The 27,744-nt window shown below is 45.0% G+C and overlaps 1 protein-coding gene across 2 annotated transcripts in view; it reads right to left on the bottom strand.

Annotated features, from left to right (window-relative positions):
• The window catches only part of cep170b (centrosomal protein 170B), a 32,967-nt gene extending 12,815 nt beyond the window's left edge, over positions 1–20,152 (bottom strand). For both annotated transcript variants that reach the window (XM_036541870.1, XM_036541869.1), the window contains exons 1-9: positions 19,954–20,152; positions 16,110–16,247; positions 11,809–11,898; positions 10,292–10,370; positions 9,327–9,385; positions 8,932–9,070; positions 4,929–5,045; positions 2,943–3,449; positions 1,953–2,845 (exon numbers count right to left, since the gene is read on the bottom strand). In XM_036541870.1, coding sequence (XP_036397763.1) covers positions 1,953–2,845; positions 2,943–3,449; positions 4,929–5,045; positions 8,932–9,070; positions 9,327–9,385; positions 10,292–10,370; positions 11,809–11,898; positions 16,110–16,214 — 1,989 coding nt within the window. In that variant the 5' untranslated portion in view covers positions 16,215–16,247; positions 19,954–20,152. The remainder of the gene's footprint in view (positions 1–1,952; positions 2,846–2,942; positions 3,450–4,928; positions 5,046–8,931; positions 9,071–9,326; positions 9,386–10,291; positions 10,371–11,808; positions 11,899–16,109; positions 16,248–19,953) is intronic.
• Positions 20,153–27,744: the final 7,592 nt, after the last annotated feature.

Genomic DNA, 27,744 nt, shown 5'->3' on the forward strand with positions numbered 1-27,744 from the left:
ATCCCAAAAACACCTCATGACCTAACCTAGTGATGTAATTCCAATCTCTTACAGGCAGAGGGCAGTGTATCTAAAACAGCAAGTCAGAACATGTCAAGGAAAGATTCCTCTACAGCTAAACATTACCAAATGACTGAAATGTTCTTAAGTCGGTGTCAAAGTTTAAATGGGGTCTTTATATACACAGACGACACTTCACAGCTGTTGCCATGTACTTTAAGATTCCTCACCGCACCAATATCTGACAGGACAGGACACCTGCGAAAATAAGAGCACTTTCCAAAAAGATTGGAATGTCACAGAAAGAGAGGACCGAAATCACAAGTATTTATTCCACACAAAGGGAGCGGTTGCATGTTTTGAAAGAGGATCAGCCACTTTGAAAGTGGAGCAGCACAGCACTCTCGCCCAGGGATCCTGGACTGTGAACACTTTCCTCCACCCCGTCATTCAAGGCCACGCTAATGTCGGCACCACTACCGTGTCTTTTACGCAAAGCCTTTTGTTTTGCACTTGAAACAGCAGCCCGCTCAAAATTAGTGTGCTGCCCCACCCCTTTTGACGACCCAATGGTATTTGGGATTGTGAGGCAGGAGACTAGGCTGCTGCTGGCTCTCCCTACTCCATTCCACTCAGCACGAGCTGTCAGGTCTAGCCTGGGTACCTCAGGGGAGAGGGAGAGGCCCGGCATGCGGATCACACATGAAGAGACAGGCAGGGCACGGTCTAAACACATGCTAGGGAGAACAGGCGGCACGAAGAAGTTCTTGGGGGAGGAATTACACAGCATTTCACAACTAATGACACTTATTACCGTTCCCTCACTCTCAACGGTGTCACAGCCAAAAATAACCCTATCAGGCTGTCTGGGATATATAGTCCGTGAATGACCCTCCTCCATTTAAAACTAAACTGACTGACAGGTACAAGGTCCTACCAACAAACCTGTGTGTTTTAAAGTGGCGACCATCTGGAGCTGTAGCACACTGTAGTGTACGCCTGACCTGCCTGTGTGCTCAGCACGTTTAAGAAAGCCACCCAGGCCCCGTCTGCACTGCCAAAGCTGATAAGAGTGTGCGGAGCCTGGTAAAAAAAAGCTGACCTATTTCCTTGTCAGATTGTCAGTGGGGCGCTCTGGAAAAGCGACAAGAGGACTGACAGGCTCATTGTTTGCACTGCGGATAAAAATCCCAGCCACTGTAAACCTCTAAGACAACGCTTTGCAATGAATGGATTTTCTGTACTATATGCCTCTGATCGTCACGCGCACATGGAAGCCTCCTTTTCACCTAATTTATAAGATGGCTGATGACTAAACAACAGACTGATTAAAATGACATATGGACAATTTGTTTCCTACCAGGCTAGGTTGCCAATGCAATGACATGATCAATACACCCATTTAAAGATCCTATAATTTGCACAAATATAAATAAATGACAGCAACCCATATTAAATGACTATGAATATTTATATACGAACGAGCATTTAAGGTTTATTGTGAATTGAATGACAGACCCATAAGCTCCTAAAAATAACTGCTGAACACCCGCGATACTAATGGCATCTGTAAGATGCAAGATGTGTGTGGAGGCACATAGTTTATTCTCAGAGCTCATGGCATTTCAACTACAAATAAAGCTGTTCTGGCACAACCTGTTTAAACCCTGACTAGCAGCTCTTTCACTGCCAGCTTTTCCCCAAACAGTTCATATTGTGCAAACAGATTCAGGGCTAACCATCAATAACCATCTCGAATTCACCGCTACTGAGCATTTTCACTGCCGTCAGCTTTCCTCCACTTAAATGGCATATTCGTACACCCTCATTTAAGCTCAATGGTCCTTGGTTGAAAAGTGAACACATCGAGTTATTAAAAGGCGATTTCAATAGGAGGCATTCGACACAGTGGCAATGAGAGGAAAGGCCACGGCCTGGACAGGTGTGTTTACCTGGTCGATCATGTTGCGCGCCTCCTCCACCTCCTTGTCCTGGGCCTCGGTCTCGATAGTGTAGGTGCCCGCGTCACTCAGGCTGTCCTCCTCATCGTTCCTCGCTTTGGAGGCCTTGAGCTCCATGCTGCGGATGCCCAGGGGCAGCAGCGGTGCCATCGGGGGCGTGGAGAGGTGGGCGGGGGAGGCGGGCTGTGCCGGGGTGGAGGTGGGCGGAGGGGAGCGGGCTAGGCCGGGCGGGAGGGAGCGGGGCGCCCCCTCTATGGGCGGCGGCGGTAATGTCTTCTCCTTGGCGGGGGCGGCGCCGTGGTCCCTCAGAAACTCGGCGGCGAAGTCCTGGGCCAGCTTGGACCTCCTGCCCACGCTGCCGAAGGGTCTGATGGTGACGCAGGACGAGGAGCGGGCGGCGGGCGTGCCGAGCCGTTCCTCCGTCTTCTCCCGCTTGAGGGAGCTGGCCCTTTGGGGGGCGCCCTGGCCCGGGCCAGGCCCCTTCAGCGGGACCGTGACCTGCTGCGTGGGTGGGATGTAGCCCAGCGAGGCGGGCGGCCTCTCCCCGGCCTGTGCCGCGCTCTTCCGCTTCTCCAGCTTGGCTCTGAGGGCGGAGTAGGAGTCGGCGTGGGCCGAGTTCTGGGTGAAGGACTGCGAGCGCTTCTTGCGCGGGTTGTCGTCAAAGAACTCGATGATGAAGGCCTGCCGGGGGTCCGGCTTGCTCTGGCTCTGCGGGGGTGAGCAGGACAGGGACTCCTCGCGGGCTGGAGGGGAGGGGGGTTTCGGGGACGCAAGCTCGGGAGGCGGGCACTGCTTGGACAGGATAGATGGCTGCGACTTGCTTTGCTTCTCTTTCAGGATGGGGTCTTCAGAGTCACTCTGGGTGCCATCTTCATGGTGGTGTCCTACAGAGGGACAAAGACATTAAACCGGACATTCAACAAATGGAGACAACCAATTTTGAGCCAAGCCTCACTTATTTTATTTTTAACCTGTCCTCACCTTTGAGGGTCTTTATGTGCATGGGTAAGTCACTCTTGGTGCTATAGACATCTTCACAAGGGGCCTTCCTCCTAATCATGCTGACATCACTCTGTGCCAGCCAATCAGCAACCTTGCTCTCTGCCGACATCACCTCAGTGGGCGTGGTGGCCATCTCCTTGCCCGGCAGCTTACGCTGGCGGAAGGAGAATTTGGTGACATGGTCCTTGATCTTGATCTTTCCTGGCGTGCAGTCATCAAACTCGATGGTGAAGGAGGCATGGCTCTGCACCACAGGGGGCGTAGGCAGGGTGGGGGTCGGTGTGGGTGGAGTGTCTGTGTCCTTGGTGGGTATCTCATGGACTTCAGTTTCAGGGGACTTGGAGTGCAGCTGGAACTCCTTGGTCGGGATCTCGAAGTAGCTCGGCTCGCGACGGTACCCGTAGATGGACTTGCTCTGGGTGTCCCGGTAGTCGGAGATGGAGCCGTTGATCTCAGGGTCATGTCTGGAGCTCTCCTTCAGGTTCTCTGTTGGCAGACACCAGGATGGAACATTAAAGCAAACTGACCTTTCATTACCCCTTGAGAACAGCGTAGGCACAGATGTCAAAAACCAGGCCCTCCAAATTGCACTTGAGTGCTGAATGTGGGCGTTTCTAGAGCAGGTGAAGTTGAGGGCTTTACAGAAATAGGTCAGCTCCTCCAAGCTTTCACTAAATCAGGGCAAAGATTTTGAGTTGTAAAACATCACTGTGAAAAGTTACTTTTGAAACAGTCTGAAGAAATGGTTTGAATACAGAGAGTAAACATGATTGTGTAACTTTATAAATCTGCTCTCCTACACACACATTCTTGATTCCTCATTCTCCAGGGGGGAGAAGGCCATTAGATAGAAGGGGGAAAAAAGAAATAAAATAAAGAAAGCACTAAGTGTAAGTATTTTTTTTGATTGATTGCAAATGGAAGAGTCAAAGACAGGAGTTTCAAATGACAAATTCAAACAACATTTCTGGTACCTGAACTTGTTAGTGAGTAACTAATATCTGCACTGCAGAAAAATCTCTTATCTTCTTCAGAGGAGATTAAACTGGTAAACCAGCAATGATCAAAGCAATGACACAGCTCCATTGACTATGCAAAGGGATTTCAATGTCAGAGGGAACTTCCTGAGCAAATGTCAGATTGGGCTCTGTCTGTAAATTGCAGCATGCTGAAGACTGCAGAAGAATTCAGCTGAGCCTCTACGGGTTACTGCAGGTGGAGACAGCACACTTTTTGCTCACATTCATACAGCCACTCTTAAAGTTACTTCAGTCCTTGATCACACTCGCACACAAACACACACACAAAATCTACCCTCATGTTGTGCCAACTGGAATTAAAGAGAGAACGCTCCAATAACTTTGATTACTTAGGAAAAGAGTTTAGGACTAATCTGTTTCAGGCTGAGCAGCATGAGAAAAACAATGACCCTTCCCCTTGGCTTAGAGGTTAATCCATCACGAGGCTCCTCGGCAGGGCTTCCCAGAGGTTTGCCGTGTGCCAGCTCCACGTCCCCAGAGGAGACTGCAGCAATGTGCCAGGGCTGGGGGACTGTCACCAGCCAGACAGGGTGTCAACTCAGCGCATGGTGAAGCCAAGGCAACGGGTGACAGCCTTTCTATGGCGAGAAGGCTTTGAGGAGCACAAGGGAGTCTGGAGTGGAAGTATTTCAGGTAGAGGACAAAAGTGGTGGGAAATATATACTTCTGAATTAGCCGGCTCTGCCTGTCAGAACACATAAGCTCACTGTTCACTCTCTTCAGACTACACCCTGAGTAGTGTGCTTCAGGTAGGAAAACTTATGGCAGGGGGGACTAACAGGAAACGTGAAAAAACACTGTACCCAGACAAAAAGAACAATTCAGAATCGCAGGATTCAGAGTCCGCGGTCCTGGAACCAGACTCAGAATGACATCTCTATTTGGTATGTTAAACAGTAGCAGTTTAGTGCTGGCAGTGGCTCACCTGAGTGGCTCTCGTCTGGCTTGCGTCCCTCACTGGACTGCCCCTTGTTCCCAACATCGTCCTCCCCCCACCATGAGGGCTGGCCATATAGGGGAGTGGGCCGGGATACAGGGGCCTCTGTGCACGTACACACACACACACACACACACACACACACACACACACACACACACACACACACACAAACAAACACAGTAGGGCAGAATCAGTACACGACTGAAAAAAATCCACGCTGGAGCACCCAGTCGCCTAAGCTCCCCTGGTCAGATGCCACTGCTGTTGCTGTGTTTATTTCACAAAAACACAAAGCTGGGCTATCAAATATGCAAAGAAAAGGACTGAATAAAGCCGAAACAGTATAGGGGAGAAGCAAAGCTCTACCGTTTCATGTCTTAAGGAAAACCAACCTCTAAACATATATAAAATATATACATGCATACATATATACATACCATCATTTTCAGTCACACTAAGTATCTGAGTAATACTGATTAAATACAGACACATTATGCGCCATAACAGGTGAAGTCCTACAGTGACAAAACAGAAAATAATATGACACAAGTTGAAACTGTGGGATCTACCAAAGGCTGGAGAAAAGGGACAAAAAGTGCAGTAGGTGCATTACTGTGGTAGGAGTGGTGAATAATGCATACCCCCCCAGAATGAGAGCACAGTGAGGGAATGGCCTATAAATACCCTCTGTTATTATTCACGGATTATCATTCTGCTTCACAGATCAGAGAGAACCAAGCATCTGTCCAGAGCCTGGGCAGCCTGACAGCAAGACCACAGTCACATTCCACACTGCTCCACGGGTTCTGCTGGCCTCAGATCAGGGCTAAGCAAACCAGCCAAAGGGATCAGTGATATTGCTCACTTGCTGAGACCTGATCAGCGATCAGCACTGAGAAGTAGACAGTGGCTTGCGATCCAGCCTTTACGTCTTCATCAGATGTTTCGCACTGCTCCAGGGTCAGCAAGGAGTACAACACTTGGTCACGTGCAACACGCCAACGTTACAACCAATAAGATGAGAGGGGATTTTTGGCCACCGCTAATCCTAATCTTACATTTCAAATGGAGATGCAGGAAAAAAAAAAAACAAGCGGAGTCTGGAAATGAAAATATAACAGCTGTGTTTGTGGTCACCAGAGCAAATATTTACTTGCACTTGACAGTTTGAAGTGGAAGAGTAAAGCTGAAAAGAGTGTACTGTAAATTGTCAAAGATCCGCTGCTATACTGCTTCAGAGCAAAAGAACCTATTTTCCACAAGCTTAATTACGACACATTTCATCACCTACGTTCCCGCGCAAGTGACACAAAAACCAAGACTCCAGCACTACTCATTTGTGTAGGCAGATTTAGGTGTGTATTGCTAGAGACATCTGAGCATTAACTTGTTGTTATGAAAGACATTTCCTGTGAAAGAGCTACATTCCTCTAATAAGGTCCAGCGGTTGGCTGGCCAGCTCGAGGACCCGCGCACTGGAAATTCCTGCGCTTGGACGCACGAGGATTAACTGACATCAGGCAAAAGGTTTCAACGCGCTTGTCCCAGCAAGCGCGGGGCGGAATCGGCCACCTCCCACCATTGCCATGGAGACACGGCACGACGGCGACAGCCAGTCAAAGCGCGAGGGCGGCGGACAAACAGGAACAGGCTGAGTCGCGCCGTGTGGAGAGACTGACGAAGAGAACCAGACCCACTGGCAGAGGTGGAGGCTAAAAAAGACATTGATGCCAGTAGGATGAGCTAATGCTGCAGCTCTTGGCAAAGGGAAAGTAAAGGGAAGTAAAAACACATGCTTCACCAGAACAAGGCACAGGAAACTTTCAGCAAGTTCTCTGAGCAGAAGGTCTGGATTTAGCAAGACAGTGAACCATCACATGTGTTATATACTTCTGCAGTGTTCATCGCACTACAAACTTAACAGCCTATGTTTTAAATCTTTGACAGTAAAAATGGTTCAGCACAGAATACGTGGCTATGAAGCCTCCATGATCATAGGTACATTTGTGCTAGTTATGCACAGGTCGTTTACAGCCTGTAAAGTAAAGGTCTTTTCACATAGTAAACTGCCAGCTTTTGCCCTGTGTCTAAAAGGCACGTTGGCTTTGCTGGAAATGGTGAGTAACGCTCTCACAGCAGGCTGGACTGGGCAGGGCCACACTGAGGCCTGCGGGCAGGGAGCCAGACGCCCGTCTTGCGGAGCACACAGGGTACAGCAGACACACCGGCCTGCCCTGTGGGAATGGGCTGGACCTGAGTCAGCGCAGCAAATCGACTTTACTGGAGATGCTGGTGACACGTCCGTCTCCGCCAGGGTGCCATTACACCCCAACCCCACGCAGCAACATGACGCCAGACCGATGCGTCAGCAGAGAGAGCAGTCAGCACAGGAGGGACAATTTATCCGGATTCCTCTACAGCACTGCACCATTAATGCTGTTCGTCTGGGACACTCCAGAATACAGGGCGAGTGACAGCCAGCTCAAAGATTGGGCGCGTCACCAACTCGTGACTTCTCAGCGTGGCTGACGTCTGATCTGCAGCTTGGCAGGGGCACCGCTGTTTGCCCATTCCCAGGTAATGCGAGCTCTGAATGGGTCTTAGATGCACCAGATAATCCATGCAGGGGATTAGCTGGGTGTAAGGACTCTACTCTCACTGCTTTCCTCACTCAAGCGTGGAAGACACAATCAAAAATACATGTGGCTGCTTTAAACTCAGCGTTCTGGACTAATGCTGAATGAGAGCAGGAATGACAACACCAAAGTATGCCAAGGCACAGCTGAACCCATTAACTGTGTGTACTGAAAAAACACAATAACTGTATATGCATGGGTTTATAGAGACCAAGGGACAATTGAAGGGACTCTGACCCTAAATCAGGCAGATTTGGTATATAATTCTGATGAATTATATACCAAATGAAAAGAACAGTTAGCTGTGCTACTGCAGCAGGAAATAGGAATGGCAGTGACGGACAGTGGACACTGACGCCGGGGTGATCCCACATGGCTGATCGCAGACAGTCCTCCCTGTCCACGAGGGTGGCAGCGCCCGCAGCACAGGGTGTCGAACGGCCCTCCTAATCCACCCCGCCACGTTTCGGCGTCTTTGGGAATCCAGTCATCTCCATCCAGACTCCGGCCCTCTGCTGCGTCAGCTTTCCTGCCGGACGCTAAGAAGCAGATCAATCTCCAGCCGAGGCCCGGAGCCGGGCCAGATCCAGCGCAACTGCGTCACCAGGGCTTTCGCCCTGAGCAGCCTGTGGAAGCAGGAGACAGCCACCCCACTCTGTGCTTTATGGATCTTCATTACAGTCTGCAGGGCTGAGCGCCCAAACATAAGGAGCCCACTGTCTGCATCGATCCAGCTGCGAAGGGTGCTTGCTCTTTAGTTAAAGGGCACTTCGTTAACAGAATCACTAAGGTTTCTGTGGGAGGGAAACAAAGTCCGCCCTCATAATGGGCTTGCAAGCTGTATGAAGAGATAACTCACGCTGTTGGGTTACAGCGGACAACTCTACCGAGTATTCAAATGCATTCGAACTGCCTCCCTTTGCCTACGGCATGAAAGCCTCTTTCATGCAAGTCAGGCACCCATATCTCCCACTGTACCTGATACTGTACGCTCCTCCGCTAAGCTGAAACAGTGCCATGCGATATGAGCGCGGCTGGCATCCTGTTAGGCAGAGAGACAAAGCCGCTGCCAACCTGCATGATCCCCAGCCATATGGTGCCCACGGCCAGGAGAGCATAAATCAAGACAGAGAAACCCAAACCTACACAGGGGAATCATCGAGGCTAACAAGCTGCAGAGCTGTCTATTTAAGCTTCACAACACAGTAGGAGGCAGAGCCCAGGTTTAACACTGAACTGAGTTTATCACTGAGAGGAACATGATCTGCTATACAGGGCACTCCATGCCCTTTTAACCCTGTGATGGACAGCAAAGAGAGGTCTTGCTGGTAATTCCAGGTGATGTGGCTTACCTGTCAGGGGCTTGCGCTCCGTCTTCTCCAATTTGGATCGGTGGAAGTCGGAACTGCTGGTCTTCTCATCCGAGTGGTCCCGCCTCTTCCCCTCCGACGCCTTCATGCTCATCTGCAGCTGGCTGGTGTACTTCTCATGCTGCAAGAGCAGCGAGGGGTCAACTGTTTCAAAACTACAACAGAATCCCTCTGCACTTACCGAACCAACCTGTAGGCACAACACATGCACAAGCACACACACACAAGCACGTACACACACAAATACAGACACACACACACACACACACACACACACGCACACACCAGCACAAACAAATGCAAACACACACACACACACACACACACACACACACACACACACACACACACGCGCGTGCAGGACGACCCTCCCTTACTTTCAGTGCTTCCTCTGGAACTTTGTGTTGACTCCTTTCCAGGATGTACACATGAGAATGTGAGACCCGAGTTAAGGCACCAACACGCAGAGAACCAGATCGGTTAGACTAAACCACATAATACTACAACTATTGTACATGGACTGGGAATGCAGTCAAATACATGTTCTTAAAAATATCTGCTTTAAATTAAAAGGCTGCACTGGAAATGCATGCTTTACTGAAGCATAATTTTCCTGTCTAAGCTTTCCCTTTAATAACCTTAGGCTTTTGAGAAGGTTCTACTGTACATATACATAACTGTAAAAATTGAAACAGACAGAAATCAGGATCGCATCTACCATTAACATTCTGAGGCTGTTTTAGTGGGATGTGCACCATTTTTTCCTCAACGTCAAAACGGGGTTAAAAGAGCCAGTCCAATCCCGTGAATCATCACAGCACCCCTGATCTGAGCATGCTCCAACTTTCCAAAGCCCTCAGCAACACGTGACGGGGGGAGATGAAAGCTTAAGCATGCCTTCTCTCCCCTCTCCGACGACAGACCAAAATTAATTGGTTGGCTGACAGAAACGCAAGCCAACCAGCAGGAAAGCTGCTTTTCCCTTGGTTATTTAAATGGTATTTCGTTTTTTTTTTGTTTTTAAGCTGGGAGGGGTTTGTGAGCAACAAAGACATTTGGATCAGTGGTTGCAATAACCTAAAGCCTTCAGATTTCAGCCACTAGAGGTTAACATTTTGTCAAAGATTTATGTTACAGTTTAAAAGTTCTGAAGGACAAAAAACTCCATCAAGAGGACCTCACAGCATGTTAACTGAACAACCTGAGCATTGCAAAACAAAGTGATAAGAAACATTTATGTCAAACGCTTTTCTAGGATCACAAATGAACCTACTTTATAGAACAGGTTGTATGTGACTTCTAGCACTACAGAAGGCAGCAGTAAACCATGATAAAAGGATATCATATCCAAAGCGAATAACATCAGAAAGCTTGAGTGTTATGTAGGTCTGGTCTGGGATTCTTAGATCATTCACAAAGGTCTGGAGAGAAAAAGAATAAAATATAGGTTATATAGAGAAAACAAAGAAGGTGATAACAGAGTGATCAAAATCTATATTATTTATTTTTAATGATTCCTTCTTTGCTGTCACCACACATGGTCAACAGAAAAGAATAATAACCTTCTGCCTGCTTTCACCATGGTACAGAGCCAGTAGCCCGCAGCCTGGCTATGGATAAGACGCAGTATAGAGAGACACTTTGCCACGTAGAGCAAGGCCACCAGAAGGTTAAGACAGCAGCGTGGCAGATTACCCTTCAGAGCTTGTTATGCAATGCATGACAGAGCTCAGAACAGCTCCAGGGATGGGTGGATGGAGTGTAAGGTGTTCCTGAAAGCACCCTTCCGCAACCAAATGCTCTCAACAGAGCAGTGGCTTCTCAAACTGCTAATCATTACTAATAAAACCATTCACTCGGTGGACTCATTTGTTTTAGGGTCCAAGCACACAGCTGGGCACAGCACTCCAACAACCGTGACTGAGGCTGAGCTAACAAAGGATCTGAAACTAAAATGGTCTCATCCAAAATCCTGAGCTTTGACCACTGCTGATCCACTGCGCAAACTCATATAGAGTCACAGCAGTGGAATCTGCTTGAAGTGTCTTATAATCAGCCTAAAAGCCAAGGGAGAACACTTCATTATTTACTAGTCTCCCATTTCTATCCCTGGGGTTTAGACTGTATCAGATCTTGGACCCGATACGAAAGCTGCAATTCAAATTTCCTAGAGGGAAAAACCCAGCGACCCAAAACCCAAAGAACTGCTGGACAATGAGGACATCAGCAATTCCCACCCTCTCAGACTGTGCTTTGTAAGGTTTCAGTTCAATCCCTGCTGATACTTCTCTCCCTCTTCACCATGGCAGACATCAGAGAGCAAACTTGTCTAAATTACCCAGAGCCGCTTTGGCTACAGTAAAAATGTTTGGGTGGGAAGTATCCTAAAATTGAGCTTGCGGACCCCTCATTCGCTCAGGGGGAAGCTGAAATGCTCAGCCTCGGATGCTGCTCGGACACAAACATCTGAAGTGGCTGCCAGCTAGCCCCACATCAATCACCCGCGGTTTGAGAGCCGTTTCCCCCTGCGGTCTGCGTACAGTGTGGAAGCGGGCTTTCTCCCACAGGGGCCCACGCAAAAACCAACACTGGAACAATGGCCGCATTCTCTCCCTTTCCTCGGGCTTGTTTGGGGGAGCCATCACAGCAGTGGTAGGGGAACAGAGTGAGGGAGAGAACCCCAGAGAATAGACCCAAAGGGGCACAGAGTTCCGTCCTCATCGCTTCTGCTCCGACAAGCCCAACTGGCACTCATATAGAGCTCCTTTGTGCGGCTGGCCGGGGCCAGTCGAGGGTGCCCTGTCCCGTCCAGCTGGCCAGTCGCGCCCCAGGTCGTCTGGCCGAACGCTCGCCGCCTACCCCATTGAGGCTGCCCAGGTCCTTCACCAGGTGCTCGTCGGTGGCCGGGTCGTAGTTGATGACGGCGTGCTGCTTGTCCACACTGCGCGACTGCAAGACAGGGGAGCACGGGTGAAGCCTTCAGCAGCGTTACGCAATCAGCTAGGTATCAGCAATCAACACAAAACCGTAATGTCTACCAACAGTGAGCAGAATGGAAACTTCCATTGTAGCGTGCGGCCTTCTGCACACACATGGTGAGCAGGCAGTGTAATTAGGCCAGGGTGTGTTGGGGTGCAACCTCTCACTCAGCTTTCTCCACTGCTGCTCAAGGAGAGCCTGGTGAGCCACTGCTCTTTCTTCTGTGAGGGAGTCTGTTTGGGGCAAGGCGTTCCTTTTTTCTGTTTTGGGTTTGTCGTGGTTTATTTTGGGTTGGTGGAAAACCTGACAGCCTGTTTCACCCTGGTTTGCCTTGTGCCTGGGATGATACGACACAGACTAACAGTGGAAAAATCATTTTACCCCCTTTGAAATACATTCTGCCTAAGTATTCCAATGTATTACAGACACTCAGGAGACTGGGATGCAAAGAATATGAGCAAGAAGTCATTTGACAGACAAGACACCATGCAAACTGTACAAAGCAGGTAACAAGTAGCATAGCGAATTCTAAAAGAGCTCTGTGTATGAACCTCTGAGCACTCATTTAAGGGATATTCTGAAGATTCTCCCAAAACTGAGGGCTTGCCCCTCGTTATTACACGTTACACATAACAACATTACTATATTCAATAGCTCATTCCCTCAGGTACACAGATGCAAACTAAGCTGATGAATTCTGGTTATTCCTATTTGGCAGACCTAAAGCAGCCACACCATTACCCACTCATACCCATACAGACAATTTCTTTTACACTCTCTCTGAACTGAAGCACTGTATGGGGTTGATCAGGCTTGAGGGTTTTTAAAGCCTGGTGGACCAGAGATGAAGGAGAGCACTCAGAATAAAGCAGCTCCGAGTATGCTACTCCACACAAATTGGGACTGCTATTAAGCACTCCATGGTACCATCTCAGATGGTGCCATACGCACGTGGCTCTTCCTATAGCCTGGACATCAGGCCAAAAACACGCACGGCTTTCATGTGTAGTTTTCTCCTTTGAGTGTAGCCTTACCAGTACTTTGTGGATAAATTATTGATGTTGTGAGCACTTAAGTCATGAACTATGTATTCCTCTCCAATGTTTTAAGGTTATGCCACAAAATGCTTTGTTGTTTCCTTCCAACTGCACACAAAGCAGCAGTGAGACAAAGAGACTGAATTGTCTCTTCATCCATAACTTTTGCAGACCTTAAGGTGGTTCGCATATGGCAATGGGTTAAACAGTGATGGATAACAGGTACAACCATAAATCTCATTTGATCTGTAATTGGTTTTGTCTCAATGACAGATTGATTCCAGATTGCTTCCACAGCTCTAATTACATGGCAGGTTCAGTACTAGTAAAAAAAAAAAATCAATACCACATCATCACTAAGCAACACTGCTAGGTAATCCTTCCATCATGTGAGACACAATCAAGTCAACACTCCCAGCTGAAATGTGGCTTGATCAGTCACAGAGCTTACACTGCAGTAATTCAGTTTGGGCCACCTAATTCACTTGGTGTTTTTCCTGCAAAGGAATACATGTTAAAATAAGTTACTAAGTCATTTTTTTCAATGGGGTCTCTTTTGCAATTGACTTTTGCACACTTAAGATGTGCAAATAATCTATTATGTCCCACCTTAAAAACATGTATGCATGAATGAAAATGAATATTCAGAAACCAATGTAAAACTAAGGGAAAATAGCTGAAATAACACCCAGGTGTGCACTGACATAACAGAGCTTATCTTAAACATAGAAGAAGCAACTCCACTTACTTATAACTTTACATATGACCCTGATGCTACAACAGTCTCTCTGGACATTTTTTGTAATGGGCAACCTGTCCTAAACAAAAACTCCACAGAACACATTCAACTGGCTCTGTGGCAGTAACACCACACAGAACCCATTACTTTCCTCAATTAAACCTTAGAGCAGCATGCGGAACGTCCCTGTGAATCTCAATTCCTATTCAGCGTGAGGTAAATGAATGCCCCGAACAAGACCAGCAATTAACACAGACTGGGCATGCTCTTCTTCCACTCATTACCCACTACAGCCCTCTCCACAGCATCAAAGAGAGACAGCACTCAGCGCAGACTTATTATCGTCACTCTCTCATTCTTTCTCATGCTTTTGTCCAGCGCTGATGAATTCTGGAGCCAGGCAGTATGTTCATGTGTACATAAGCCCCATTCCATGCAGGATGTCAGCCTACAACCTGCTCAGCGCACTGTAGCTCCAGCTTATTAATGTTTTAAGTGGAACATCTTCACATTCCTTGAGGTCAGATGATGCATGGAGACAAACTGATTAGTAAAGATTTAGAAAAATTGCTTTATCACACGTTTCTACAAAATCGATGAGGAGCCAACGACCATGGGGCCTACTATTATTAATCAGTTATTGAACTATTTTTCCAACTAATTAATACATAAAAGAGCATGTGGTTCATTTCTTTCCTAGTAAAACTGACTTATCTCCACACCAGTGAGACATCTCAGACTCCAAGAGAAACACATATAGCTGCTTTGTTCAGAGGCGACCAAAGGCCTGTTTGAAGGGCTTGTTGAGGCACATAACAGACTGCCAGTTAAGCAGAGGAGATGCAGAGGTTCACAAAAAACTTCACCCCTGTTAAAGAGATTTCCCAGGCAAACTTTTTGTAAAATAAAATGAGTACGGCTGTGCAGTGTGACAGTACAATACTACTGAAAGCATAATGAGCCGTGGAGGAAAACTTGTATATCTAACCAGAGAGGTAATACGCAGCCATCACTAGAAATGGGCGGGGCTGTGGTTTGGCTACAGCAGGCTGGCTTGAATGCGGACAAGGGAGGCTTTAGAATTTAGTGTGACACATTGTGGGTGGGCAGAGCTTTTAGAACAAACCACAGTCTGTGGAAGGTATATAAACAGTTTTCAATCAGGCTTTTTTTCCAGAGTTTGGAATCAAAAGCTTTTCTGGAGAGTAAGAGAAAGACAGGCTGGTCCAACTGCACAGCACTGGAGGAAGGACATAGTACTGCAATGCTTCATTTAGCATGAATATTCCTACAATTGAGGACTTCTTCCTGAGCACAGGCGGACCCTTCCTTCATGTTAAACCCAGTAGCACAGAAACCTGCTTTCACTTCCTGCCTCTCTGGAGTATATGAACACTGTCCTTGCTGCTGGCAACAGATTGTCTGATCTGGGGTAGCTTGAGTATTGAACTGCTCCACATAACCAGATTTATCTGGGCTTGTACTTGGATAGCCAACATTGGCACAATAGCTGGCCACTAGTCTCATTTCAGAATCATACAATCAACGGGAAAATGGGCCAAGCACACAACACTGAAGTTAGTCTCAATAATGAACAGAAAATGAATGGCTTGTATGCCTCCTTAGTTGCGTGCTTCAGCTCAGTACCCCCAGACATCTTGAGGAATGCATCCGCTGAGGTTTAAGCAAGTGACAAACGCCTCCAATTTCATAACACTGTAGCTTGGCCCATTCTCCGAGATGTGGTTTGTGGTTTGTCCTATATTACCATAATCACTATGGAGCTGCATTCCTGTACAGAGACAGAACATTCCAGCAAAAAGGAAACTGGGCTTGAATTTTGGAGTGGTCAGAAACAATTGAGGCATCTTGCAAACCAAACAAAGTAATACTTTAAGCCATTTGCCTCCTTCATGTCACTGTTTCTACACACTTCCTTCTTACCCAGACCTTTCCTCAGTGAGATAATCTGACTGTTCTAAAGCAGTCTTAATAATGCCCATCGCTCTAAAGTTTGGACACACATGTTCCAACAATGAGGTGTAGCTGGGCACAGCTAATACACCAGAGAGGGAGCTTTTCCAGACCTTGACACTATTTAACCAAACTGTGTATTAAACCCCTTTCTGAAAGGCTTGTATGGTGTACACAGCTCATACAGGCAGACAGCAGTGTTGTCTGTGTCAACTGAATGTGACCTCTCAGGTGACCTGAGGGGGAGTCTCCCAGCAGGCTCTGCCCCCACTGTGAGCAACCCTCATGTACATGCTCTAAAACCTGAGTGTACTTCATGCCCTTGATGCTTTCCCTTCTTGAATAAACACTGACACAACTCACTGAGCTTTCACCCTGACATCATCTTGCAAGTGAGTGTGTGAGTGTCTGTGTGTGTGCGCTTCACCCACCTGGAGCATGAGCTCGCAGTCTTCCCGCCCCACGAAGATCATCTCCCGTGGGAGCCGGTGGCGAGTGCCAGAGCTGCTGACCAGGAACCATGACGTCACACTCATCTTCAGAGGCCGGCTCAGAGCACCCTGGGCATTCTGAGGGACAGAGGGAGCACACATCAGCACAGAGCGTACCTCTCTTTCACCGCTAAACGCAAGCCTACTGCACACTGCGATCCAATGCATGCATCCATTTCAAAGTTACTTCATTTCTCAGACTCACTTCCCTTCTAGGTATGAAGAAACAAAGTGGAACTGCCCATTTAAAGCACGGAAGTGATTATTATGATTAATGAAACATATATATCCTATCACCATAGGCTCTCAAGGGGGGCTAAAGAGATAAACTGCACTATAAAGCTGAATAAATGACTCCAATTACAGGGGTAAGACCACAAACACACATGAAGGCACAGGTTCCGCACTATTCAAGTGCTTCCAGCATATTATCATTTTATCAGGCTAACATTTTACACAACAGCTCATAATCTGGAACATTTTAGGCTGGTGGGGTTTCCACTACACAGCTACACATCACTGGTCTGCAGGTCTCCACGCAAGTGTTAAGGTGGCACATCAGGTAATTCAAATGACATGTACAGAAATGGGCGATGAGGGACTCTGAGTGGATGCACACTTGCATTAGCTTAGGAGGACAGACATAAGATTCATATTATACAGAAAAATACTTTCAGGCATGATGGCAGATTTTCAGAGAGCAGATTATGTTGACTCTTAATCCCAATGTCACAAAGGATATACTGTATATTTTTACATGAATGACACTGGGCGAACTAAACCACCCTATTAGGAAACAGAAATGCCAATATACAATGTATCAGGTCATCCTGTTCTTCTCCTATATTTGAATGTTGATTTGCATGCACTGTCTGATCAGCCTGCCTTTGAGGCACCACTAAGGGAACACATAGCACTGTGGGTGACAAGAGACAGACAGCCCCTTTCCGTGATCATGTTTTAAGCTACTTTACTGATCCTCTCACAAACTACAAATCAATGAATCCAAAATATAAATGGTTATTTATCAGCGATATCAAGAGGGAAAAACACTCTGAATTCAAACACTCCAGACATTTAGAATTAAAAACAAATGGGCCTAAATAAACTCCACCCAGCTGCGAGCCGTGGTGTGCTGTGGGTAGCTAAGTCACGTGCAGTTAGACACATGGTATTCTCAGAGGATTGCCCCAGTCTGCGCAGGACTCAGAGACCGGCACATGGCTGCTCAGGAACACCACAGCACAAACCACAAATGAGGCCGAATATTCCATTTCTTGTTATTAACAAGCATTTTTGTTCATTAAACAGAAACAAGACCAATTCAGAGCGACAATTTTTTTTTAATCAAAATTTGCTAATGACAACCTGGAATAAAATAACACATGTATCAATTAATTACACTATTTCCTGACTTAAAAGAAAGCAAGTCTATTTCTAACAGTTTTTCTAACCCCGACTCACGGATCTAGAATTTCATACAGTGTCTGGAACAAAAAGGTGAGGTCTATTTTTTAATGTTCAATCCTGGCAGCCAAAGACTGTCGGAATCATCAAAACCAAATGAATCAAAATGTACATCTGCTGAATGAACCAGCGTCCTTTAAAGCAGCTGACTGTGACCCAGTACAGCAGGGCCTTTCCATTCACCACTCCCCGACTGGTACCCCTCATACACTGAACACAGATCCTCCGCATGAATGCCTCTGCACCTCATGTTCCTCCCAACGCCGGCGCACTTGTAGTTATAACGGCACGCTGCTGTCACAAAGTATGAAAGAGCCAGCGTTCCCGTTGACTGCTGGAATGTTAATAAGTCAGCAGGGTGCCAGACGTCCTTGATAATGGACAGGACTGTTTCCAGACTTCAAACTGCTGTTGTCTGAGGGCCCTAACCAAACACCAACAAAACTGCTCAGTAAGGGCGTAAATCTGTCATGTGTCTGCCATAACCACCCATTACTCCACACCATTATCACCACCGGGTAATTTACAAAGACGATACGATTTCCTTACATTGTCCCTCAAAGTATTTCAAGGAATTGTGCAATACGCAGCAGAGGAGGTCCATGAAGGTCCAGAAGGTCCTTCGGCTAGTCTCCTCACCTTCTCATCTCAAGAGGATGGTGCTAAATTACATTCCGTTCACCAGACAGCTCCTGAGAGACATGGGAAAAAACTGCTTCTGTCCACGACTCATTACTACTACCTTCTACTACTACCAACAACGTAATGCATACTTCTTTAGATGCTACTAAAAACAAACATAAAGATAGTATGTGTCCATAAATAATTCACCACACACCAGAGCTTCAACAATCACAACCAAAGGACTGCAGGCTCCAGGTATAATCTCTCATAGGGTGTTACCAAGTTGTGTATATTTGGCTTCCTCACTCTTGAAGTGTTATCAACATAGCCGACTATCTCTCTTTGTAAAGGTCCAAGTCCATTGGTCTAAGGAAATTTCAGCCTTCGTTAGCATTCTCAATCGCAACACCCATGTGATCAGTGGAATTCAGCATCAATGAGCGATAATGAATTCATAGGTCCACTTAAGAGGGAAAAAAACGCATTATAAATGTGGAAATACCACCAGCTCAATGAGATAGCTGAGAAGTTAAAAAGGACAGAATAGCTTGTAATATTCTTAAAGCTCGAATACCTTGTAGACTGTTTTGACAACAGGTTGAAAAGATTGTTTTTATGGAAACCAACACCTTGCTAGGCATGTTAGGTGTCGGCTGTCACCAAAAATATATTAAATAATTAAGATAAGAATAATAAAAGAAAACGAAGAGAAATAACTACGAACTAGTATTACAAGAAAATATGATGAAATTAGATTCAATTAGAATAGATTACATTTGAAAGGCAGTTAATTCTGGAATAGAAATCCACGACAATAACATAAATGAGTCAAAATGCTGCTAGTATTTAGTCTAGCTAACGTTGACACACTATAAACCTCCTTGCTAGCCAGATGCTAGTTAACTAGCCAGATCTTTGCAAGGTAGACTTAACGTTAGCGTTTCAACTCACCATGCCATCCGGTCATAACACCATGGTGTGTTTTGTATGGCAATATTACGCATATAGCTATATGAAGCCATCCACTTCAGTTGGGATGTCTCGCCGAGTATAATTCACTACTACAACAGGGAAATCAGTCTGTTAACAGGCAGATAGACCAGCTGGTCCAGGACAGTCGCAATGTCTATCAGACACACCACCCGCTTTCCTGTCCTCAGTCAGCACCAAACATCAAACCTACAGATCACTGCAAGGTAACGTTACAACTCATAAAAATTCAGCATCTAACTCACAATGCAGAAGAAAGATACATTCCTTTCGCAACACATCGTTAACGGTAGCTAGGTCCTGCTATCTCATGAAATCACAGGGACTAGCTTATAAAACAACTGGTTGGTTAGATTGACTTCAGTGACCACCACCCTCAAACATCAAACTAGCAAGCTAGCCACCACACTGAATATGTCCGATTTCGCACTAGTAACAGGCATTTGTGAGACAAATCGAAAAACCTTATGGCTCAAGAAACGTTCGTTATCAGGGAGCTAAAGTTAGCTACAGCTAGGGAGAAGGCTAGCTAACCAGGGTCATTTCAAACATTTCAACCCCAGTGAATTCCGCACCCGAAACAGTTAGCTAGCTCGCTATCTACCTGCTCCGCTGAAGGCCAAACGCCAATAAGGAAATTAGCAAGTCCTTTCCCATACAGACTACAACCAGCCGTTTGCAATTCTCAGTCGCACCATCCTACCTATATTCCAGATCCTGCTTCCCACGGACAAGTCAGCGATGTTACCATTAAAATGCCGTAATCGACCCTTGCACTGTAGCTTGGGCTGTACGCAGAGCGAAACGGTCCGCTTTTCAAATACTAAAAAAATGCAGCCGTGGCAGTCCAGGTGAATGACACACACGGGGCGTTCGGCAGTTAGACTGTGCGCTGCTATGGCATTCCCTGTGATTGTCACAGAGCACTGCCCAGCACCGCCTCCGGTACACTTGGGGAGGCTGTGACGCAAGTAGGCTCCACAAACCACACGCCGTGCCCTGCTGGGTTCCGCACCTGTCCGGGTTTAAATCCGAAAAATAAGAGTAAAGCGATTAATCCACCCGAAATGCAGGGTTCGTTAAATATGCAGTATTACCCAAAGTTTCTGTTAATTCGTGTGTTTTGATTCCCGTTGTATAAAATCTAGCTCGTTCACCTTGCATTCAGTAACATTATTGCTTCTTGTGAAAGTTACGAAAAAAGGGAGTATCCATACTGCAAATATCTTATTTTTTATTGTAACAAAAATGTATTTTTCTTTAAAAAGTTTGTCAGTTTGTCTTTGACACAAGTCTGACATTTAATTTGTTTTTTATAGTTGCCTGAGAGTGCAGGTCGTCACGAGCAAACCGGGCCAAATTAGCTTTGCTACTTGTCATGCTCACAGATATGCAAATACATGCACACACCCGTCAGGAGGGTTATCGGCCATTTCCTTGCCAGCGACAGCAATGCCTGTAATCTGAAATTGCAAACTCTGAATTATTGAAATGGCTCATTTTTTGGCGTACCTGATAACTGTTTACTTTCACAATAAATGATGGTATAAACAGCAAGTGCTCTGTGGAAGCTGGTATGGTGAATGGTGGCCCTGCCCTGGTATCACATTACAAAACACTTTATTTTTTTTTTTTTAAATTGATTGTTGTGACCTGTTAATACGTTAAATACGTTAATACGAAAGTTTAGCTTATGATTAAAGATTCAAGTCTGTAAGGAAAAATAAAGAGCAATTTGCCTCCACACCCATGCCCTCACCCATCAGTGAGAGAATTTCCGCATACTGTTGATGTCAGATGTGGGGAATTGGGACATCAGTTAATGAGTAGTCAAAAGTAATGAAGATGGAAAACTGGAAGCTGACAGCCCCAGACAACACTTCAGCAACTGGAACCAAGCGAGCCAGAACAAGCTGCCAGCAAGATTGGTTGAATATAGACCTAGACGGCAAGCCATGCTAAATGGATGGAAGGAAGGCAGGCACCAAGACCGAGAGACCTACCTTAGAATTCCACTGACTGCAGAATTCCACAGATCATTAAAATGATTTCAAAGCCAGTTGTGAGAGGCTGACACCAGTTTGGAAATATCTGACCAAGATGGCAGTAGCCAAAGAGAAACTAAGGGATGTAACCACTAAAAGAATTATTGTGTCAGTCTCAAGGACATTGGGTCTCAGGGTCCCTAAGATCAGTGAATGAGCCCTTCAGGTTTATGATTAACCACCATGGCATGGATCACTAAGCTGCATGTTCATGTGTTAATGAGGTCATTGCCCAGGAATGGACACCGTGGGGTTGGAGTGTGTTGTTTGGATTGTGCATGCTCACCAGGACATAATCTCCTTGTTCATAAAATAACAATTTCCTTTGAATTTCATCTCTGCACCCATGCTTTAACCCATTATTGCTGTGATATTATATGAAAAATAATATGCTTGTATTTTTGGTAATGGTGAATGGGAAGAAATCAAGGTTTGGATCTTTTGTTCTCTACCCACCCTTTGCTAATAATGTGCAGCATGTGACATTGCAATGATACAATGCATATATAAAAATAAAGTATAAATAAGAAAGTGTTTGGTGAACCATTAATATGCAGATATATTACAGATATATTACTTGTAAGATTGCAGAATTCTTAAATTGACAGAAAGATACTTTAACAGTAGATACTATATACAGCGGGGAAAATAAGTATTGAACGTGTCAACATTTTTCTCAGTAAATGATGGGGCTATTGACATGAAATTTTCACCAGATGTCGATAACAGCTCAAGTAATCCACACATACAAAGAAATCAAAACATATATGCCCATAAATTAAGTTATGTGTAAGAAAGTGAAATGACACAGGGAATAAGTATTGAACACATGAAGAAAAGGAGGTGCAAAAAGGCATGGAAAACCAAGAAACCAGCTGAAATCTGTCAGTCTTTAGAAAGCAATCCTGCCCCATATCAGTGCAAATTAATATCAGCTGGTTTAGTCCTAATTGATGGTTTTTCATTACCAAGGTGTCACACAAGAAGCATCTTGTGATGGGTAAAAGCTCTCTCAAGACCTTCGCAACCTTATTGTTGCAAAACATACTGATGGCATTGGTTACAGACGTATTTCTAAACTTCTGAATGTTCCAGTGAGCACCGTTGGGGCCATTATCCAGAAGTGGAAAGAACATCATTTCACCATAAACTGGCCACGACCAGGTACTCCTCGCAAGATTTCTGACAGAGGAGTCAAAAGAATAATCAGAAGAGTTGTCCAAGAGCCAAGGACCTCTCGGGGAGAGCTTCAGAAAGACCTGGAATTAGCAGGTACAGTTGTTTCAAAGAAAACAATAAGTAATGCCCTCAACTGCCATGGCCTCTATGCATGCTCACCGCACCACGACTCCATTGCTGAAGAAAAAGTATGTTGAAGCTCGTGTAAAGTTTGCTGCACAACATTTGGACAAGCCTATAAAATACTGGGAAAATATAGGCTGGTCAGATGAGACCAAAATTGAACCCTTTGGATGTCATAGCACACACCATGTTTGGAGGAGAAATGGCACTGCACATCACCCCAAAAACACCATACCAACAGTGAAGTTTGGAGGTGGGAATATCATGGTGTGGGGCTGTTTTTCAGCATATGGTACTGGCAGACTTCATATAATTGAAGGAAGAATGAATGGAGAAATGTACCGAGACATTCTTGATAAGAATCTGCTGCCATCTACCAGGATGCTGAAGATGAAACGAGGGTGGACATTTCAGCAAGACAATGATCCCAAACACACAGCCAAGGAAACTCTCAATTGGTTTCAGAGAAGGAAAATAAAGCTGCTAGAATGGCCCAGTCAATCACCCAACTTGAATCCAATTGAAAATCTATGGAAAGAACTGAAGATCAGAGTTCACAGAAGAGGCCCCTGGAACCTTCAAGATCTGAAGACAGTTTGTGTGGAAGAATGGGCCAAAATCACACCTGAGCAATGCATGCAACTAGTTTCTCCTCACAGGAGGCGTCTTGAAGCTGTCATTACCAACAAAGGCTTTTCTACTAAGTATTAAATAAATTTCATTAAGCGTGTTCAATACTTTTTCCCTGTGTCATTCCACTTTATTACACATAACTTAATTTATGGACTTATTTGTTTTGACTTTGTATGGAAGTCTTCTTTGTATGTGTGGATTATTTGGGTTGTTACCGACATCTGGTGAAAATTTCATGTCAATAGCCCCAATTAGAAATATATTTACCAAGAAAAATGTTGACACGTTCAATACTTATTTTCCCCACTGTAACTACTGTGGCTGGTTTTTTCCATCCCTTACAGATTATGATTGTCTTTGCGGAAGTATTTTTTTTTTTTGTTGTATGAGTAATCCAGCAACCATAGAATTTTAATTTTATTACTGATAATCAGTGTCTGCTGCACATTAAGCATTCTCTTTCTGTCATTATCAGAGCTGATCTTCCTCCCACAGAATGTGATTTTTGTGCATTACTTGAGAGTTATTTGGGAAACGTCAGTCATGTAATTTTGGAAGAGTTGTTATGATATGCTCTCATCTTTCTGTCAGGTATGTTAATAACTGGTACATGGGGTTTGAAGCAACTCACCAGCTTGACAGATGGTATTATATCTGACAGGTATTTCAAGTTAGGTATGCAGAAATACTTGTAACAGATGGGGGTGGACCCTTTTTAATGGTTGATCTATGCTTCTAATTCTCAGGGAGTCAGGAAATTCGTTTATACTGGCTTATGATATGTAAATGTGTGTAACTTTGCCTTTTTGTGTACTGAAAGCAATTTTGTCACTGATAGATGTCTTTTTGTCATGTACTTTATGTGTCACAGTGAGACACCTTGTGAGGTGTCAACATGAGCCAAACATTAATAGATATGCATACACACACTGAATGACAGGAATGATAGGCATTTGTTTAGAATGGGATACACAGTGATGCAGTTATACTGTAGAAGAGATCCCCTTCAGTTTCCCCAGAGGCAAAACTATTTGGCGTTTCCAACTTAAGATACTGCATTGTTGCATGGTTTTGTGAGCCAGAAAGGAGCCCTTAATTGGACAGCAACATAATTCAAAAACCTGTTTTTTTGTTGAACTTCTAAGTGCTAAGATGAATTGAAATGCCTACTTAAAGGCAAAACCTTGGGATAATTTGGCTTTCTGTTGCATCCACAGTGGCTGCATACACAATACATTACCCCTAATGCATTGCAAGTTTAAAGAGACAGCAAACTTGTATCTGACTGCAATGAACATCTATACCTCTAGGCTGAGAAATACTCAATTTCAGCTCTTCACACAGGACAGACTTATGGCAATCTTAATTATTTCCATGTCCTGAGATAAGCATCTTAATAAAAATAACTAATGTTGCACTGGATTGTTTTTATCAACTGAAATGGTAACGCTTCAGCAGCATACCAATGGACTTTTTTGTCCATCAGTTAATAAAACACTCCACATCCGGAGTGTTTTATTAACTGATGGACTCATAGACTCCTATATAGACTCATAGAGTGGAGTCTATAGACTCATAGACTCCACTCCGGCTGTCTATAACTGCTGATACTTACAATGTTTTACAACAAACTATACATATAAGTGTTTTGTATGTATAGTTTAACTACTTAATAACATTCCAGTTCAATGGTACCAAACTTGGACCAACTATTTTGCACTTTCTTTAAACCTCTGCTTCTCCGTTTTAAATTCCTCTTGTCACAATCTTGTCAAGAAGGTGCTTCGTAACAATTCCCATATATTCCAACAACGCCTTTCCTTCCGACTGAGAGAGAGGATAATCACGGTCAAAGATTCTAGGCTACTGTAAATATACATTTTTTTCCCTCACACACAGTGTTTACATTAATTTACGTCAAGCCTCAGTTTAACTCCCAATATTTGCATTCCATTTTGTCCAAACAGCGGAGATTACAGAATAGTTTGTGAAATTCCCCACAAAGTGGACAGCGTGGAGATTATCGTTTTCTGCTTTTTTCCACAAGATGGAGCCAAACACTTCACTGTCCAAAACTGTCCAGCTGAATTCCTGTAGCTGCTTTCCTTAAACTTTTCACTGGGCGTCAGTATTGTGCTCGTTACATCCTCACTGACAAAAACGTATGAGGACACAGGGTGGACTTCTCATGTTTTGACAACACTTAGCAGCTGTGTGCTGTTTTTACTTCGAATGAACTGTGCTTCTGCTGATAAACATACACAGTAAAGGTATTTCAACATTTGTGTTTTTTAGTGCCTCATCATGAAACTAGTGCAGTGTTTTGGGCTTTATTTGTGATGTCACTCAGAACTCTCTACTCTGAACAACCAATGGTTGTTTCTGGAGTATGAGGATGTGAATTTCACAGATGTGTAGTCTGATCATATGTTGAGCAAAGACGAAAACGTGATAGATTCTGCTCTGGCCAAACCTACTCGTTAGATGCACTGCGTCTGTATTATCAACATTTCATAATATTTAGATGGGATATTTAAGCTATTCTTTAAATCTATTCTGTGAAATTTATAGAAAAGTAGCAAAGACACAAAGGAAGATGTAAAAGTGCAGAATTACATTTTTCTATTTTTGACCATTTTTCATTGATGGTTCATGGATTATCCTGACTGTCCAGACTGATCACGGATTGACTACTGATTACCTGGATGTATAACTAGAATGTGAAACTGTACATGGTCTCAGCTCTGCTCCAAGTGAATTTATCAGTCATATAAATATCACTGGTATTGTAGTACAGATACTATTTTAATCGGAATTGTATTTATTTTAATAGTTGTATATTACAACAATAGTCATTTTATTTTAAAATTCAGTAGTAGTATACAAATAAATTTGACATTGGAAATAAAATAGCGAGAATAAAAGATCTCAGTGGTAACAAGCTTGTGTTTACTTATTGCATAAAATCTTCAGCATAAAATCAGCATTTGGTCAGGCAGGCAATTATCCAAGATGATCTCTGCTGCCTACAGTCCTTAAATGGTCAGTCCACAAATATACCACACTTATCTCAAAAGAATATCTCCCTTCAGGTGTTTAGAAGTTAGTTTGCTTTTCTCCACTGTGAGTTATCACACAAGGCCAGAGGTGAGGCAGGCAGTCCAACTGGAGGCAGATGTTTCAGTCCTTTTTTTCGCCCCCACCGGCTTCAAAGAGTGGCTTGGCCAGCCCAAAATTCCTGTCTTAACTCTTCGATTCAAAGTAAAACCCAGGCCCGCTCCACTGTCTCAGAGTCCCCAGGTCATAAAGGTTGTCTCTATTCAATACGCTGGTGGGATTACCTCCCCCCCACCCCGATACAGGCTTCTCCGAGGTTGTGACCTTTTACTCCAGGCAGCCCCCAGTCTCCCTCCCCAATTAAAGAGCACTTACAAAGAGACTTGTCCCACTCAATTATCATCGGTGATTTCTTTTCAGCTTCCCCCAGCCTCCTTGTGCACCCTCCACTATTCACCCCATTGACCACCATTCCACATGCCTCCCTGTAAGTAGGTATTGCCAGTTATCTTTCTGCCTTTCAGAATCTGAAAGAATAGGCACATCCTCTCCCCCAGGCCTTTTCCCAAAAGCACCATGCCCTCTGTCCTAGATCTAAGTAGTTTCCAATGGAAACAGCGCTAGGCTCTCTGCAAAAGCCACAATAAAAATTAACTGACTCTAAAACACTCATGATAACATTTTGAAATTAATATTGGGATCAGACAGCGAATCCTACAAAGGCATTAAAGAGGGAAGCCTCCTCTGGAGCATGCCTCAATGTGACCTGATTTCGCTTCTCGTTGGTATCTGTATCATTCACCAGTGGGAGGATTTTATATAAAAGGGGCCATGGCTGTTCTGAGACACTTTGTTCTCTCATGACATCAGTTAACCCCATCAAGTACACTAGCACCAGGAGATATACACAGAGATACTGAACTGAAGGGACTCAGTTGCAATGTTGGCCCACAGGGAGCAATCTTCACCACCAATATAAATGGAAATCACCTGGTAATACACAGACACTACAACGCAATGAGGAGCTACAAAACAAACAACAAAACTACTGTTGACAGTATTCACAGCTTTTTTTGAACGTATTTGTATTACTATTATCTGACAGAGAAATGAGTAACGGTGCAGTCTGGGGAGGGGAGGTAGTGACAGAAAGTGTTTCCAAAATGTAAAAGTGAAGTAAAAGGAAGCTTAACTGTGAGTGGGATTACCAGCCTTCCCCACACACACTGCCCCATTCCTCCTCCCGGTCACATGGCCAGATTCGGTCACATGCCGGCCGGGGGGATGAGGGCTCGGCTGGTACCAGGAGCAGCTGAGAGTGCATTCATGCACCACAAACCCAACCTGGCCCTGCTGCTTTTCAGATCTTTTTTTCATCCGCAGTCATAATCCACCCCCCCAGCACCTGACTCCTTGACTGGCATCTGGCTACCACGTCCCCAAGGGAGAGCCAGCGA

Source organism: Megalops cyprinoides, chromosome 12, assembly GCF_013368585.1.
Source record: "Megalops cyprinoides isolate fMegCyp1 chromosome 12, fMegCyp1.pri, whole genome shotgun sequence".
Taxonomy (NCBI): domain Eukaryota; kingdom Metazoa; phylum Chordata; class Actinopteri; order Elopiformes; family Megalopidae; genus Megalops; species Megalops cyprinoides.